Below are 18,721 nucleotides of genomic sequence, written 5' to 3'. Positions count from 1 at the left end.
CTGCATCTGTTTGATCCAATGTACAGCAAAAACAGTAAAATTTAGAAATATTTTTACTATTTAAAATAACTGTTTTCTATTTGAATATATTTTAAAATGTAACTTATTCCTGTGATTTCAAAGCTGAATTTTCAGCATAATTGCTCCAGTTACACGATCCTTCAGAAATCATTCTAATATGCTGATTTGCTGTTCAAGAAACATTTTTTTTATTATTATCATCAATAATTAAAATGCATTTTTTTTCAGGATTCTTTGAATAGAAAGATCCAAAGATCAGCATTTATCTGAAATAAAAAGCTTTTGTAACATTATACACTATACCATTCAAAATCTTGGAGTCAGTATATTTCTAGAAATTAACACTTTTATTTAGAAAAGATGCTTTAATTGATCAAAAGTGATAGTAAAGACATTTATAATGTTTTAAAGGCTTTCTATTTCAGATAAATGCTTTTCTGAACTTTCTATTCTTTAAAGAAGCCTGAACAAATTCTACTCAGCTGTTTTGAACAATAATAATTAAGGCATGAGAATGAAGTACCACAGTATATTACTACGTGATTGTAATCATAATGTCCATTATGCCTATAATTTCAGCTGTGTGCTGTACTGGTTTTGGTGTAAATGTCATTTTAAAACAATTTAATTCTTTATTTAAAAAGAAAAGCTGTAGAGTTTGTGTTGGAGCTGCCCTGCAGCTCAATGTTTGTGCTGTTTTTTTTTTTTTTGCTTTTAATCTCCCGAAGATAATTCTGCTGTGATCCAATTAACGCCTGCATTACCCTCCTATTTTAACAGCAGTAATCAGCTCGCTCTAATGCTGCAGGTATCAGAAGCAGCCACGCTCTCAGATCTCAGCACCCAGCGCTGAAACAGTCACCCTAAGCCACTTCTTCCTCCGTCATCCTTTAATCAGCTCCATTTATATCACTTGTGAAGACTGTATCGCTCCTTGACACCCTCGAATTGCATTTCATCTTGTGACTTTTGCCCTCTGTTTGTCGGTGCATCCGCCCAATCACGCACTGAGACGGGCAGCAGTCGTTAACCGACGTCCATCCTTTCAGCTCGTGACTGTGGCCCATTATTGTTGCTATGGGAACAGTTTCAACTTTGCTGTTTGTGCTGATCTTCTTCCTCTGTGCCACGTCACGAACACGTGAGCTCATGGGTTGTTAAACTGGTCACTTCTGCTGCGCTTCGTTGAAAAGCAAACAAGTTGAAGATGAGTAAGGAAGTGCTGCAGCTGGCGGGATCCAGCGAAATGAAAGGTCAAGTTGGCCGTCTGATGGAGGATTTTCTGAGTTAGGAGAGTGGTGTCTGTCCTGTGATTTAAGGATAATCCTCTTAACAGTAACTAATCCGCCGTCCACCGGTTGGGTTGTTGTTATCGTCCCTCATTCATTGAGAGCGCTTACCTCCACGAGTCACGAAAATGAGAGCTAAACTGTTTGGGTGCATCTCGAGTTTGCGTCATACCGAAAAAGGGAATAAAATTAAATGGTTTTGCATAAAAAGCCTTTTTATTATGTCATTGTTATAAAGTGTGTTTGCTAGGATGAGTGCATGTTTATGATGAATGTCCATTAAATATATATAGTTTGTGGTCTTTCTTGTTTGTTCTTCAGCATGTGATATTGATTTGGTTATGAAAATGCTACTTTGTTGAAACAACTTCTCCCTTCAAAGCAAATCATATTATATTTATTCATGGTGGTACAGCTGCTGTTTGACCTGTCTTTTTTTTTTACTTTTGTTTACTTTGGCATGAAAGGAACTTTGACAGGTGTCAATATCGCTGCTGTTTTCTTAGTTTTTATATATATATATATATATATATATAAAAAAAAATACGTTTTTCTTGTGTTGTGCATTGCATTGCAATGTTTCCATCGATCGGTCTGTTTCGGACCTTATCTAACCGTTCTCTTTCCTCCCTCTGTTGTCCAGGTTTCCTCTTGTTCAAGGATTTCTGCATGAACGAGATCGACGAGGCCGTTCCGCAGCTGAAGTTTTACGAGGAGGTAAAATTCTAAAATCTATGTTCCTTTCATTGCTAACAGAACAATCAGTTGTGTGGGTTTTTTACTAAATAGTTTCCACATTGTGTACTTGACCTGACCTGTCCTCATTCTGGTTAAGACCTGAAATGGCACGGCTCAGTTGCAAAGTTTTGTTCCCCTTCCACTGACCTGAAGAACATTGTGTGTCCTATTAAGCTTGGGGGTTGCGTCTAAGATGATGGTGATCTTATGTCTCCTTCAGATTAAAGAGTACGAGAAGTTGGATTCGGAAGAGGAGAGACTAACTCGCAGTCGACAGATTTATGACGTCTACATAATGAAGGAGCTTCTGTCATGTTCACATGTAAGAAAAAAAAAATTGGTTTGTGTGTGTGAAAATAAATAAAATAAATTTATTTAATAAAATAAATTTACTGTAGATGTATAGATATATATATGTGTGTGTGTGTGTGTGTGTGTGTGTGTGTGTATGTATATACATTTTTTTTTGTTTTTTTTTTTTAATAACAAAATCGCTCTCTCTCTAGCTCTAATATATTTTATTATTTATTTTTATAATATAAAAATATAGAGGAATATGGTTCTATAATGGTGCTAGCTGGAGGGACTATGGTTCTTATTGTCCATTGAAGATCCGGAGACTCCATTCGGATGTTTCTGTTGAGAAAACAAGTGTCCCATTAGCCCCCGTCAGTCTCTAGTCATAGCTTTTCAGAAACAGGAAGCCTGATTGAACCAACACAATGGCCTATAGGACACTCAAGGCCTGTGTGATTATGTCACAGTGTTTTATGTTGTGATAACCGGGAATGCTTAGGAGGTTAATGTCGAAGCTTGACGTTTGTTCTGGGGGAACAGTTCTTGTTGTTTTAGTGTTTTGACCTCCCTTATCGCAAAATGTCACTTAATCTACCTTCCTTTCTCACAGCCCTTCTCTAAGAAGGCAGTAGACCATGTCCAGACTCACCTAGCAAAGAAACAAGTTCCTCCAAATCTCTTTCAGGTAAGTCTCCCAACACGAAATAAAATCTAACCTGTTTTTCCAGGTGCCGGTTGGCTTTTGTGCATTTGACACAAAGGAAGTAAAGTGTTTAGGTAGGAGGACTTTCAAAAGATCCTGATGCACTTGTTTGCTTTTCTTTTTCTAGCCATACATAGTTGAAATCTGTGACAGCCTTCGAGGAAAGATCTTTCAGAAATTCATTGAAAGGTGATATGAACAGCTAAAAAAAGCATACATGTGCATTTTTTTTTTTATGCTTGAGAATGATTTTAACATCTTGAAACCTTTCGCTTCACCCTATAGCGACAAGTTCACACGTTTTTGCCAGTGGAAGAATGTAGAGCTCAACATCCATGTGAGTGTTTCCTTACATCTGCTGCTTTTTATTCACTGATTTGCCTTTATAAACTGATTTTCCTTAATATTGCTCTTGATTTTCACATAGTTGACAATGAACGACTTCAGCGTGCATCGGATCATTGGCAGAGGGGGGTTCGGAGAGGTTTACGGATGCAGAAAAGCGGACACGGGGAAAATGTAAGTCTTCTGTACGGATTAAAACAAAAAGAAGCCAAATTTGGGTTCACATAAAAGCATCCGCTCACTTGCTGTGTGTATCTCAGGTATGCCATGAAGTGTTTGGATAAAAAGCGGATCAAAATGAAGCAGGGAGAAACGCTGGCGCTCAATGAGAGAATCATGCTGTCGTTAGTCAGCACCGGGGTGAGTGATACACAAACATACACAAACTCAGACTGCACGCTAACTGTCTCGCTTGTTTGACCCTCTCTATCTCTTTCTCTCCCTGCAGGACTGCCCTTTCATAGTGTGTATGACATATGCCTTCCACACTCCTGATAAACTGTGTTTCATCCTGGACTTGATGAATGGTAAGGGCTGCCATCATCACTTCGGCCTGTTCACAGAGCATGATTACACAACACAAAAATATGAGGCTTTTGTTCGAACTAAAACTATTTAGCTTAAAGGATTAGTTCACTTCTAGAATAAAAAAATCCTAGGAATGTACTCACCCCCATGTTATCCAAGATGTTCATGTCTTTATTTTTTCAGTCGAAAAAAAATGAAGGTTTTTTTTTTATAGTGGACTTTAATGGGAGCCAACAGGTTGAAGGTCCAAACTGCGGTTTCAGTGCATCTTCAAAGGGCTCTACACGATCCCAGTCGAGAAATAAGGGTCTTACCTAGTGAAACGACCGGTCATTTTCTAAAAAAAAATAACGTTACTTTTTAACCAAAAATGCTTCTCTTGCACTAGCTCAGTTTCACACATTACGTAGCCACTTTTAAAAGGTCATGCATGACATAGGCAGAAGTTTTTACAAAGCAAATGTGCAAAAAAAGTCAAATGCCCTTTACAAAAAAAAAAAAAAGGTAAAACAAAGATGTTGGCGATTTTGAACTGGAGTACACAGACAAAGAACTAACCACACGTGACCTTTTCAGTGTGATTGGGTAATGCACTTCTCAGTTTTAGTGCAAGACAAGCCATTGTGGTTAAAAAGTATATAGGCATTTTATTTACTTATTTATTTTAGAAAATAACAGCGCATTTAGCTAGATAAGACCCTTATTCCTTGGCTGGGATTGTGTGGAGCCCTTTAAAGCTGCAATCAAACAGCAGTTTGGACCTCCAACCCATTGGCCCCCATTGAACTCCACTATATGGAGAAAAATCCTGGAATGTTTTCCTCAAAAACCTAGATTTCTTTGCGACTAAGGAAAGAAAGACATGAACATCTTGGATGACATGGGGGTGAGTAAACTTAGGAAATTTTTATTCTGGAAGTGAACTAAACTTTTAATGCCTAATGCTAAAACTTCAAATACATGTTTTTTTGGCACCCAAAAGACCAAAAAAATCGCAGTTTAATGTTTTGGACTCATATGATTGAAATACTATTGTGGTTTATATGTGGTTTTTATAGTATTTTTTTTTAAGCCGCGTTTAGCCTCTAAACTTGCTAACTGGCACTTTATTAGGAAAGGCTATCCCAAAGATTCATTAAAAAAACCCTTATACTCTCTCCTGCTGTAAGTGAAGCTGGATCATGAATGATTTGCGCAAACATAGACGGATATATGTAGTTTGGGAGGCGCATTCCCTTCACAAACAAATGTAATCTACTGCATCTTCAGCGACTCAGATGTCGGGAGTAAATGACGACCACTATGTTCATTATTACATCCAGCAACACACCTCAATCGCTCAATCAGAGATATTCTTGTCTAACTTACATCCCTGCTCCAGCATCGAAACAAAGAGGGTGGACTGTTCCAGCTGATCTGAGGTAAAACGCTCATGTCAATCAGCTATCGTGGGAGCGGCCTCTGTGGGTGTGACGCCACACCGACAGGCATGTGAGAATGGCTCAGTTTGAAAAAGGGAATATTATTTTTACAGATTAATTAAAAACCACTGCATGGATTTTTATCATTATAGGGTAGATTTGTACATACACTGCCAACACACATTAATGTTCAAACAACATGAAAAGTGAACTTAGCATCCGATGAGCCCTTTAGCTTACTACGAAAAAGTATCATGAGCATCCTCAAATCTCACAGATTGAAGCTGACACCACCCAGTGTAAGATTGTAAAAGCCCATTTAGGGCTCTAAAATTAGCCTTCCTCTATAACTTAATGTCAGCTTGAATATGGGGCGGAGCTTCCTCTTCAGACACACTCACACTTCCTGTATCTGCGCTGCAGCGTGGGCCACTTCTCTGAACGTCCTTCTGGATTTGTGAAACAATCGAATCACTTCCACAGGTCTTCAGACGAAAACATATTCTACAAAAGCATTTAGACACTGATGGGTCAATTAATAATAGTCTGTGCTACATACCAAAATGAGAAACATTTTCCCAGAATTCTCAGAAATGCCCAGTGTTCAAGTGGCTGTTCATGTGACGTCTATCCATTAAATGACTTTCATTAATGGAAAAACTCTTACTGGGTGAACTAGAAGCTCCTTAACTGACCTTTTATTTGAAACATAATTAGAGAGGATAAGTGTTTTGCAAACTGCAATTAAATATAAATGTCACTGCTCAAAAAAAGGCTAGTACGCACATTTCAGTAAATTAAAAATGTGAAGTTAATCAAGAATCGTCAGGTCAGTCCTGGCGATTTCAGGAGTTTCTTTTTGTTTTGTTTTGTTTTTATTTTATATTATTATTATTATTATTTTTATTATTTTATTTATTATTTTATTTGTATTATTTGTAAATTATTTGTAAATCTTTATTTTACTTTATTTCTACTTCATTTTTTATTATTCTTTATTTTATGTTTGGCTTTGCTTTTAGTTTTATAATTTTATATATTTTTTTTATTTTGCTTTATTTTATTCTGCTTTATTATTTTATTTTTATTGTTTTTAAATTATTCTACTTTTTTCAACTTTATTTTACTCTATTTTTACTTTATTTTTGTTATTCTTAATTTTATGTTTGGTTTTGCTTTTTTATATCTTTATATATTTTTTATTTAGCTTTATTTTATTCTGCTTTATTATTATTTTTTATTTTATGTAATTTTATTATTGTTATTAATTATTCTAATTTATTCAGCTTTATTTAACTATTTTACCTTATTTGTGATTTATTTTTTATTGTTCTTTATTTTATGTTTGGCTTTGCTTTTAGTTTTATACTTATGTATTTTTTATTTAGCTTTATTTTAATCTATTTTATTGTATTTTTTTATTTATTATTTTAACTTTATTTTACTTTATTTTTACTTTTTTTTTTATTATTCTTTATTTTGTTTTTGGCTTTGCCTTTAGTTTTATACTTATGTATTTTTTATTTAGCTTTATTTTAATCTATTTTATTGTATTTTTTTATTTATTATTTTAACTTTATTTTACTTTATTTCTACTTTTTTTTTTTATTTTATGTTCGGCTTTGCTTTTAGTTTTATAATTTAATATATTTGTTATTTTGCTCCAGCTTTTTTTTTTGTTATTTTTTTCAGCTTTATTATATTATTGTATTTTTATTTTATTTTTATTATTTTTAAATTATTCTACTTTATTTTACTTTATTTTTTATTATTATTTTATGTTTGGCTTTGCTTTTAGTTTTATAATTGTAAGATTTTTTTTTTATTTTGCTTTTTTATTCTACTTTTTAATTTATTGTTATATTTATTATATTATATATATATATATATATATATATATTTTATTTTTTTTATAATTTTTATATTCTACTTTATCCAACTTAACTATTTATTTGACTTTATTTCTACTTTTTTTTTTATTGTTCTTTATTTTATGTTTGGCTTTGCTTTTAGTTTTATAATTTCATATATTTTTTTGTATTTAGCTTTATTTTTTTCTATTTTATTATTTGAGTCATTTGTTTTTTTTTTTTTTTTAAAGCATGTACAGTTTATTAAAGAAATTAGTTAGTTGATATGGAATTTATTGCGATTATATTCTATGACTGGTCATATATTTATAACACGGTGTAATTGTTTGATTGTACTTGTGTCTTTCAGGTGGAGACCTTCACTATCACCTGTCTCAGCATGGTGTCTTCAGCGAGAAGGATATGCGTTTTTATGCAGCCGAGATCATACTGGGCCTCGAACACATGCACAATCGATTCGTCGTCTACAGAGACCTCAAGGTAAGGTCATCACCGTCTCAGTCGTGCCTTTTTCACAGAGAAAGAATCGTTCGTACTGTCCTCTGTCACCGGAAAGCTGTCGATCTTTGCTTGCGATTCCCTGTTGCCACTGAAAAGGGAAAATGAAATGTTCCATCGAGTTTGTGTATTTTGTAACGCAAGCTTGTATCTGTTCTGCGTCGTCGTCTGAGGTTATTTTTTATTAAGTTTGGCCGAGCTGTCTCTCTTGGCAGCACTGTTTATTGTCTTTAAACGGAAAAGTACGTCATATGACGGAGCGAGTCGAGGTTAACCTAGAGTCCCACACGTACAGTGTAGCCTGCCATCTCAATGACTGCGAATATCACGTAATTTGTCTGCCCTCCGTGTGGAAGCAGCAGGAGTATAGTTATGCGATTGTTGTGAATTATGCAATTTTAAGTGAGATGTTTGGGCTTCGTGCTGCCAGATCGCTGAGAATATGCAGGTTCTTCCCTGGCAAGCTCCTGAAACGGGACACTGCACATGCGAGCGGGGTGCACTCTGTGAGCGAACAATCCTGTTGTTTTTCCATAGTATCACTGCTGTTTGTGTAGAAGAAAAACTCAGTGCAAAATAGATCATGTTTGCTTGCTTATACCTCTGAGAAATGTTCCTGAGAGCCAAAATACATGGCAAGGATTTCAGCGCAGTGCTTCTTACTGGGAAAATCTCATCCAGTAATTAAATTTGTCATAGTTTACTTGCCCTTTACGAGTCTTTGCGAATTTGTATGCTGCTGTTTTTCGGCAAGTTTTTTTTAATGTGTTTTTTATGCAGGTTTTTATACATTGGTAGTGTAAAACTCATAGTGTAAAACTGGAAGGGCAAATTGTTTTATATTTATTTTTATATCTCATTGGTCAAAATCCCAGTATATAAAACATCAAATATGTTCTCATTTGCTGTGATTGCATGACATTCAGTGGTTGAGTGGTCATTTTATATATGTGTGTGTATATATATTATGTATTATATATATATATATATATATATATATATATATATATATATATATATATATATATATATATATATATATATATATATATATATATATATATATAATTTTTTTTTTTTTTTTTTTTTTTTTTAAGTAACTTATTAAACATACTATAGTTTTGTTTTTTTGTTTTTTTTCCATAACTTTTTCACTTTATTTGGTTTTGTTTTTATTTTTTTTGTTTTGTTTTGTTTATATTATTTTTTTATTTGTGAATTCTCATTGGTCAAAATGAGTGTATCAAACACACAAATGATTTATTTATTATAAATACTTAGTTTTATTAGTGTTTTAATTGTATTGTTTAATTATGTTTGTGTGTGTATACAGATATTTACTTTTTTATTTAAATAAAAAGATTGGATCATTTAAATAAATAAATGAATAAATAATTAATATTAAAAACGCACAAATAAAACATCTCTCTCTTGCTCTCTATCTCTCTCTCTCTATTTGGTTTCATTTTTATATTTTATGTTTTTTTTTATATTGTTTTTTTTTATTTGTGAAATCTCAATATCAAAATTTATTTTAAATAAATAAATAAATAAATAAATATATATATATTAGTCAGATGGTTAGTCATCCCAGTTGTCAGCCACGCTGCAATTGTAGCGGTTAGCCATGCCCAGGCCCGGTTGTACGGAGATACTAGACAGTGCTAAATACCCTCAAACGAAAGCAAAAGCAATTGAAGATCTGGCAAACTATTCTCTATCCCCCTTATCCCAAAACAGCTTATACTACTGTTTCAGCTATTAAAATAGTTCAGTTTTGTATGCAATGGTAAAGTGATTATATGTCTTTTTTATCAAGATAATTTAGAAAAACTGTTTTAAAGCATTTTTTTTTTGTTAAATATAACTTATTAAATATAAAAAATTCCATCATTTGTGCGGAGAATGGAAGCTAAAGCCGCTTTGCAAGATACGGAGGCGCCAGCGCGATCACTTTTTTTTCAGTGAAAACAATTTAAAATATTCTGTCTTTTTTACTGATAAAAGTAAGAATAATACATTGTTCCAAACTGTAAAGGGTCTACTTTTATTTGTGTGCACTAACAATATCAACAAAACATTGCGAACTGTGCTTCTATAAAAGAAAGAAGAACATGACACGCTTTCTGGCGTCTCAACAGGAACGCTTCACAAAAATGAACCGAAACTCAGTGAATATTTACCTCATAGACATAATACATATATCTATAGAAAGCTTTAAATTATAACTTAATGAAATAAAGCAAATCGAAACAAAACTTTTTCATTATGTAATCTGTAAAGATGCATTTCTCTCTAAAGGCGCATCGAGATGGCAAGTCAGGATCGGCAACTTCATCCTTGTGACACTGACTCAGAAAACACAAGTTTATTAATAATTCATTAAAAAATCTGCTTACTATTTCCCCCCAACACATTCATGGTAATAACTTTTGCCGGTGCTTTGTGGCAAGCTTTAGCCTATTCTGTTGTGTGCGCTTGAACACGGAACTGCTCCTGCGCTTGCTGCTGCTGACGCTAAAACACTAAAAGCCGGTCTCGAAAGTGGTCAAAGTCTCGTGTTGTTTCCACCAATGCAGATTTTTTTTTCATCACCATAATTGGTGGATGACTAAACTATATAATAATAATAATAAGGAAAGCCTAAAACATGCCCAAAGCATGTGTATATATGTATATATATATATATATATATATATATATATGTGTATATGTATATGTGTATATGTATATGTGTATATGTATATGTGTATATATATGTGTATATATATATATATATATATATATATATATATGTATATATATATATATATATGGTTTTATTTTTAGATTTTATGTTTAGTATATTTGTTTTTTATTTATGAAGTCTCATAAAAGTCTCATTTTTTATATTTTTTATACATTAATAATTTATTATTTATTAATAATATTTAGCATTTTTATTTATATATCTGTGTGTATACTGATTTTTCATTTAAATAAAAATATTTAGCTATGTAAATATCCCTTTGTATTAAACATCAAATATATTCTCATTTGCTGTTATTGTGTGACACTGTGCAATGTAAATGCTTTCTGTTTAGGGTCAAATTATTTTTCGCCGGACAGTTTTGGCTTTGCGCTCAGAGAGTGTGTTCCACTTGTGTTACACTTGCCGTTTTTCTTCATTAAATGTACTCCATTTAATCACAGTGATGCCGTCTTGGTAGATGTTGCTTACAAAAAGACAGTCTGTTCTATATCAGGCTCTTAAAAAGATTTTTTTTGGCCTGTTGGACAGTGTCCTAATCTCCCCATTGCTTTCTGTTCCTCACAGCCTGCAAATATCCTCTTAGACGAGCACGGCCACGTTCGCATCTCCGACCTGGGCCTGGCCTGCGATTTCTCCAAGAAGAAACCTCACGCCAGCGTGTAAGTTCCTCTTCGCGAGGCTTCAAAACCTCATCTTTTATTAGTGCAAAATAAAAGGACCTGTTGTTTGGGGAAGGTGTGGTTGCTTCTGTTCTCTCACGACGTTTCTTTGAGCATACACAAGCTCTTTGTTGTCTCATGCATATTGCAGCATTTTTTTGCATTCAGTTACAGAAACTGAAGTGCATGTATACAAAAGCATACATGCAGTGTTTGTGCTCACATATTGGCGTTGATATGACATCATAGCTGTGACTTTTTTTTTTAACGCATGTCATGTCAGCACCAATTCAGTGCTCATTTCGCATTCAAAGGGCCTAGACGGTTTTATTTATAAAACGTTCTCTCTTAAATATAGACTGTGCAGTCTTAAAGGCAGAGTAGCGAAAACCTCCAAAGGGTCAGAGAGAGGATGGAAAACCTTTTGTGTGTAATGTAGTAGTTCTTTGCTTGTTTGTGTTATGTATGAGAATGAGCTTTGTTGTGTTTACAGTCACTGTGTGCTCAGCCTGGGGGGTGTGTGTGTACGCTTTGAATTTAATGTGCATTAATTGCTGTGTTTGCAGAGGTACCCATGGCTACATGGCACCTGAGGTTCTGCAGAAAGGAACGGCATACGACAGCAGCGCCGACTGGTTCTCTCTGGGCTGCATGCTGTTCAAACTCTTGCGAGGGTAAGACCGCCCTCTGCAGCGGCCCGCTCATGAATTCTTTATCTGTCTCTCTATCTCTCTCTCTCTCTTTTAGTCTCTGTCTGTGTTTCTCACCTGTTTGATGTGGAGTGTAAAGTTTAAATGTCAGGGGTTTGGAAGTAGGAGGTCAGGAGCAGACATCATAGAGAAGAAAGACACGGAGAGTGGGGGTGGAGACCACTGAAACGGTTGCTAGGTAGAGAGGTCGGGGGGGTTATAGGGGGAGGAGTATGGGACATGTCTTTCTACTGAGGTGTGTCATACGCTTCTCAAAGCCGAATGGAAGCAGGTTAGAACAGGCCTCGAAACACAATATGTATTTTTAAACTTTACACAACAAAAAAAACTATGTGTGCTCTCTCTCTCTCTCTCTCTCACTATATATATATATATATAATTCAGTTATATAGAATGTATATGGGTCAAAGATGTTAACATGTCCACATCAAAAGAAATTTACAAAAGTGGTTTTATGTCCATAGAAAGCACGTTACATGTAAGTAAAGTGTCTGCTTTTAAGGTTTCAACGTTTTTTGAGAATAAAATGTCAAAATTTGGTTGCAATAATGTTACATTGTCATTCAGTGACACAATATTTATGTAAAGATTAAAACAACATGCTGAATCTGATTTGTACATATTAAATTATATAAAAGAATAAGGGAGCTTATTCAATTTTACTGTGTTTTAAGTAAAAATTCTTACTGACAAATGGGCAAAACCTAGGATAATGGCACATTTTAAAAATGTAGAATTACAACTAATTAGTATTTGGGGTGGAAGTAATTTGTCAAAATATGTCAAAATTAATTTTTGTTGTAAAGATTGTTACAGGGAATGATATTTTAGTAGGTGTCTTCTGTAAATTAGGGAAAAATGAATATTTATTTTTTGCTCAAAGAAAAACAAAAATGCAATTAAATTAAACAGAAAACTTTTTTGGAAAAACAACAATTTAAAGCAGTATTACACTTATTGTTTTTTTATGCTTAAACCCCTTTTCATCTTTGACCCATATATAAATGTAATGATAATTTAATTATAAATATGTATCATTGTAATGATTATTTGTACATTTTATATATGGTATGTGTGGTGATTTATATTTGTTTCTAAATTATAGAGCTGGGTAAAAAATCAATTTCTAGATTTTTTTTTTTTTTTTTTTTAACACAGCTCTATAATTAATCTATAATTCTCATTTTTACAGAACAATATTGATTCTTAAATCCCAAGAATCGATTAGTACAATTAATACAATTAATAAATTAATAATTCATATTTATTATTTATTATTAATTTAGTTATTTATTAATTATTTTTATTTACCTTTTTTCATATTTTATTTTTTAATTTTACTCTAGTTTTTTAGGTAAATTTACACTACCAGTCAAAGTTTTTGAACAGTAAGATTTTTAATGTTTTTTTTTTTTTTTTTTTTTCTTAGTCTTTTCTGCTCACCAAGCCTGCACTTATTTGATCTAAAGTACAGCAAAATATTTTTACAGTAAATATTTTTACTATTTAAAATAACTCTTTTCTATTTGAATATATTTTAAAATGTAATTTATTCCTGTGATTTCAATGCTGAATTTTTAGCAGGATCACATGATCCTTCAGACATCGTTCTAATATTTTGATTTGCTGCTCAAAAAAAATTTATTATTATTATTATTATTATGTTGAAAACAGCAGAAAAGAGTAGAATTTTTTCAGGTTTCTTTGAATAGAAAGTTCAGTAGAACAGCATTTATCTGAAATAGAAATCCTTTGTAACATCATAAATGTCTTTATCTTCACCTTTGATTAATTTAAGTCATCCTTGCTAAATAAAAGTATTCATTTCTATAATTTATTTTCCAAGAGCACAAAAAAATATACTGACTCCATGCTTTTGAATGGTGTCATGTATAATGTTATTTCAGATAAATGCTGATCTTTGGATCTTTCTATTCATCAAAGAATCCTGAAAAAATTTGTTTTAAATATTGGTTATATATAAAAAAAGAAATGTTTCTTGAACAGCAAATCAGTATATTAGAATGATTTCTGAAGGATTATGTGACACTGAAGACTCGCAATGATGCTGAAAATATATAAAAATATATAAATATATTTTGAAATAGAGAGCAGTTATTTTAAATAGCAAAAATATTTCATAATATTTCAGCTTTTGCTGTATTTTGGATCAAACAAATGCAGGCTTGGTGAGCAGAAGAGTCTTCTTAAAAAACATTAAAAATCTTTTAAACTGGTAGTGTTTTTTTTTTTTTTTTTTTTTTTTTTTATTCCTCTAGTTTTTAACTTGTTTTTTTTTTCCCCTATACTATTTCTATTTTTATTTCATATTAACGTTTTCATATTATTTAAATAATGGATGCTGATCCATCTCAACTGTTGCTTTACACCAAATTGACGGGACTGTAAGATGCTTGTGTCTCACGACCAATGAGACTGAAACTTTCTCATGGAAACCCCCCTTACGCCTACATGTTAATACCTGTGTCCTCTGTATGACATTGCGAGGCGGAGCACTCAGTGTTCAGTTGCATGCACTCTGTTTCTTTTCTTGCAGGCACAGTCCATTCAGACAGCACAAGACCAAAGACAAACATGAGATCGACCGAATGACCCTTACCATGGTAAGAAACCAAAGCGGCGTCATTCTGTTGTTTGCCTTCATGTACCTTTACACATCCTCCCATATATGAGAGATAAAAGAGTCCCATCGGAAAAAATAAGCCAGTTGCAACTACCTGTAACATTTAAGAAACCACCCAGTTCTTAGTTATAGCTTAAGAGACTTAAAGTGAATCTTATCTACAAACGCTGTCAAAGTACAATCAGTTGAGACGGGAGCGAGCTCTGTTATGCCGATTGACTGATATTGCTGTGAAACAGGAGCTGGATAAACGCGCCACAGCTTTCCATGGAAGTGAGGAGGGAACGTTTCATCACAGGAGCACCTGTGCCTTTACACCCACCATGTTTAACAAGGGAATGCTAATGGAGAGGAATTTGCATCCACGCTTTGCATTTACTGTCCTCCTCTCACCATCACAGTAATTTAGTCCTCATCGTGGTGCCACGCTCTTGACTGTTGTACAGTCACCAGAAAGGAAGTCACTTGTTTTTAATGCTGATTTTGTGGTTTCCCTTCAAAATGAAGTCTCAAGTGAGTCTCAAGCGTCAGTGATCCCAAGGCAAAATTATACTACTATCTGAGACATCTTGTTTTGATTAAAATCAAAGCATTCCCAAAAATACATTGTGGAGCTTAGATGAAGTCAGTGCAAATGTCAATTATAAATGCATTTTTTAAAAATTCTTATTAGAGTACCAAGTAGCTTGTTCAGAAACATGTCAGACTTTATTTTTCTCTCTATGACTTCTAGTCAGAAATCAGCAGTAAAAGGTCTTCGGTGTCCAAGCAGGTGTGCACCCGGCAGAGACGTTAAACAGTTTTCTTCTGACGGACAGGATGATCGTGTTTTGTTTGTAAAAACTGGAACACAAAGATTATGGGCCAAGACTGACAGTGTTGACACAATGTTCAAAGTTCTTTTTTTTTTTTTTTTTTTTTAAATGATGTCCAAAAGCGAATCTTTTTTTTTTTTCTGGTGAAATAAAGCTGTTCCAGTGAACGCAGAGCAATTCTGTCAATAATTTAACTATTAAGGTTTATTTTTGGATGCCGACCTCACAGGGAAAATTATCTCCAGCTTTCATTATTCAAGGATTTAGAAGGTATCTTGTAAAATAAGCTGTTTTATAGTCTGATCAGATTTAATTAAGATTGGACTGTAAAACTTCACAGAGGTTCACTGGCCAACATAAACTAGCATTAAAAGGTTTAGAGCTGGTAAGATTTTTTATTTTTTTATTTTTATTTTTTTTAAAGAAGGCTCTAATGCTCACTAAGGACGCATAAATTTGATCAGAAATAATGAAATAGTGCTAAATATTGTTACAATTTAAAAAAACTGTTTTCTATTTGAATATATTTTAAAATGTAATTTATGCAAAGCTGAATTTTCAGTGTTATTACTCCAGTCTTTAGTCTCACATCGTCCTTCTGAAATCATTTCAGTATGTTGATTTGATGATCAGTTTAATATTATACACTACCAGTCAAAAGATTTATGTTTTTCTGCTCACCAAGCCTGCGTTTATTTGATCCTAAGTACAGCAAAACCAGAATTTTGTGAAAATATTTTTACTATTTAAAATAACTGTTGTCTGTTGTACATAAATTACAATGTTTTAATATGTAATTTATTTCTGTGATCAAAGCAAAATTTTCAGCACCATTACTCCAGTCTTCAGTGTCAAATGATACTTCTGAAATCATTCTAATATGCTGATTTGCTGTTCAAGAAGCATTTATTGTTGTTGTTGTTGTTGTTGTTGTTGTTGTTGTTATTATTATTATTATTATTAATATTTAAAACAGTTGAGTAAATTTTTTCAGGATTCCTTGATGAATAAAAATCCAAAGATCAGCACTTATCTCCTTTTTTTTTAAATTTTATATCTTTTATTCAGCAAGGATGCTTTAATTGCTTAAAAGTGATGATAAAGACATTTATAATTTTACAGAAATTTCTATTTTTAGGTAAATGCTATTTTGTAACGTTATACACACTTTTTTTTTTTTTTTTTTTTTTTTTGGAAGGAAATTTTAGAAATGAATGCTTTTAATTAGCAAGGATGCTTTAAATTGATCAAAATTAATGATAAAGACATTTATAATGTTACAAAAGATCTGTTTCTGAACTTTCTGTTCATCAAAGAAATCTAAAAAAATGTGACTGGAGTAATGCTGCTAAAAACTGAGCTTTAAAAATTTCACACTTTTTGCTTTTTGCTGTTTTTGCTGTTCGGATCAAATAAATGCAGTCTTCGTGAGCAGATGAGACTTCTTTAAAGAGACATTAAAAAACTTTTGACTGGTACTGTGTATGTATATTTTTACTTTTTAATTAAATAAAAAAAATCCCTTACCTGACCCTTTTGAATGGTACTTTATAACAGTGGCACCTTTGAAACAGATGGGGAAAAAATCCCATAGACTTTTCATTGAATGAGGAACCCAAGTTGGACTCTTTTGACTCAAGCACACTCACAAGTACATAGCAACAAGCTACCACTCAGAAAACCTTAGCTTCTATAATGCAATGCCCTGTTATTTAAAGTTCAATGTTACAGTGACAGTACCTGACAGCCTGAACTGAATGAAGTTTGTTTGCATGCATTTACTGTGACTTTGGTGAACATTGACCTTGATTTGAATGTGCAGTCAGCGCTGCCCGTTACGTAAGAGAATTGTTTTGGCTGTCCTCGCATTCATTTGTATGATTGTGAGGATATTTAAATACCGTTAAGCGCTGGTTACTGTTAAAGCTCTGTTGATCTGGACGGCTACTGAGAAGTTTGCCGTTCTTGTATATTTGCATTTTACTAATGAATGTTCAGTGTAACTGATGAGGAAAGCTAATGAAACAAAAGCAAACATCTCGTGAAAGTCAAACACAGGCTGACACGGCATAAAGTTGTGTTTAACGAGATGCCAGTCAAACTCATGAGCCGCTTCCTGTTCCTTCTCTCTCGTCAGAATGTGGAGTTGCCTGACTCCTTCTCACCTGAGCTCAAGTCCCTCTTGGAAGGACTCTTACAGCGAGACGTCGCCAAAAGATTAGGGTGTCTGGGTCGGGGGTAAGTCTTCAAAATCAGACATCTGTCTAGACGAATGTGTATTTGGTTTGTAGTGAACTGTACAAATGAGTAAAAAACAGTTTGTTTCCTCTTGTCCAAATGAAGCAACTCTCTGAAAGCATTTAGTCTTATAAAAGACAGAAGGGTATGCTGGGAATTACTTGCAGCCCGTTCTGAATTGCTGACACCTGCTGGTCAGAAGTGGCAATGGTTGATATACATCCTATTTTGCCTTAATGTGTACAGTATACTCCTGCAAAGCAACATATAGCTATACCTGTATAGCAGGTTTGTTGTCAGATATAACTATTATCACCTAACTCGTTAAATAAATGTTTTGTCCAACTTTTTCTGCATGCATACAGTGTACTTATGCTTAATGCAACTATAAGGCATGAAAATGTTAAGATATTAGAAACATTCTGTAAAGCCACTGTGAAACCCTGTGTAATGTGAAAAGCACTTTACAAATGTATTTGACTTAAACGTGATCTCTTTTACGCTCTGTAGGGCGTCAGAGGTAAAGGAGCATGTGTTCTTCAAGGGAATCGATTGGCAGCAGGTTTATCTTCAGAAGGTGAGTCCTTCGACCTTGTTTTTAGTATTAGCCCCATTAAGAAGCCTTGCTAAAGTCGTCATATCGCTATCGTCTGATAGATAAGAGGTTTTGCGTAATTGCAATTTATAACTGATCTGATTTGGAGTCCAGCTGATGGACTAGTTATCCAACCATCGATTAGCAAGCTTTGGATTTTTTCTTTTTCTTTTTAGTGCTGCTGCTTTAAAAGGCATGAATTTAGATGAGCAGCATCGCGGAGAGTGTGTTAGAGTGCTGACAGTGGCTGTTAGCATACTAAAACCCTCTCTAGGAAGTTGTGACTCTTAATTTCATCCCCTTTACAGCACCATCGGAACTGCCATCAAAGCATGAAGCCAAGCCTTTGACGATACATTTTCATAAGACAATTACTGTCAGACCTCAAATCACTTCCTGTGTGCAGTGTTCCCATTAGTGAAATGTGTAGATCTCTGTGTTATGAGGATTTTTATTTATTTATTTATTTATTTTTATAGAGTTTTCTGACATAAAAGGTCATAGTCATTGAGCTTATGGAATGCAACAGTTCCGCAAGTAAAAGCTCCGCTCATTTTATCCATAGGGGAGTTGATTTTTAACAATAACTTGTAACCT

General features: G+C 33.5%; 1 protein-coding gene across 1 annotated transcript in view; it reads left to right on the top strand.

Moving 5' to 3' along the window:
- Positions 1–18,721, top strand: part of grk3 (G protein-coupled receptor kinase 3) — a 64,757-nt gene that overhangs the window by 27,979 nt on the left and 18,057 nt on the right. Inside the window, exons 3-16 of the mRNA XM_051120688.1 lie at positions 1,954–2,027; positions 2,269–2,370; positions 2,956–3,030; positions 3,176–3,237; positions 3,334–3,385; positions 3,476–3,567; positions 3,654–3,753; positions 3,842–3,920; positions 7,563–7,693; positions 11,028–11,122; positions 11,689–11,796; positions 14,390–14,456; positions 17,429–17,529; positions 18,040–18,106. Coding sequence (XP_050976645.1) covers positions 1,954–2,027; positions 2,269–2,370; positions 2,956–3,030; positions 3,176–3,237; positions 3,334–3,385; positions 3,476–3,567; positions 3,654–3,753; positions 3,842–3,920; positions 7,563–7,693; positions 11,028–11,122; positions 11,689–11,796; positions 14,390–14,456; positions 17,429–17,529; positions 18,040–18,106 — 1,205 coding nt within the window. The remainder of the gene's footprint in view (positions 1–1,953; positions 2,028–2,268; positions 2,371–2,955; positions 3,031–3,175; positions 3,238–3,333; positions 3,386–3,475; positions 3,568–3,653; positions 3,754–3,841; positions 3,921–7,562; positions 7,694–11,027; positions 11,123–11,688; positions 11,797–14,389; positions 14,457–17,428; positions 17,530–18,039; positions 18,107–18,721) is intronic.

Source organism: Labeo rohita, chromosome 10 (assembly GCF_022985175.1).
Source record: "Labeo rohita strain BAU-BD-2019 chromosome 10, IGBB_LRoh.1.0, whole genome shotgun sequence".
NCBI lineage: Eukaryota > Metazoa > Chordata > Actinopteri > Cypriniformes > Cyprinidae > Labeo > Labeo rohita.
This window is presented reverse-complemented; position numbering and strand designations above follow the sequence as displayed.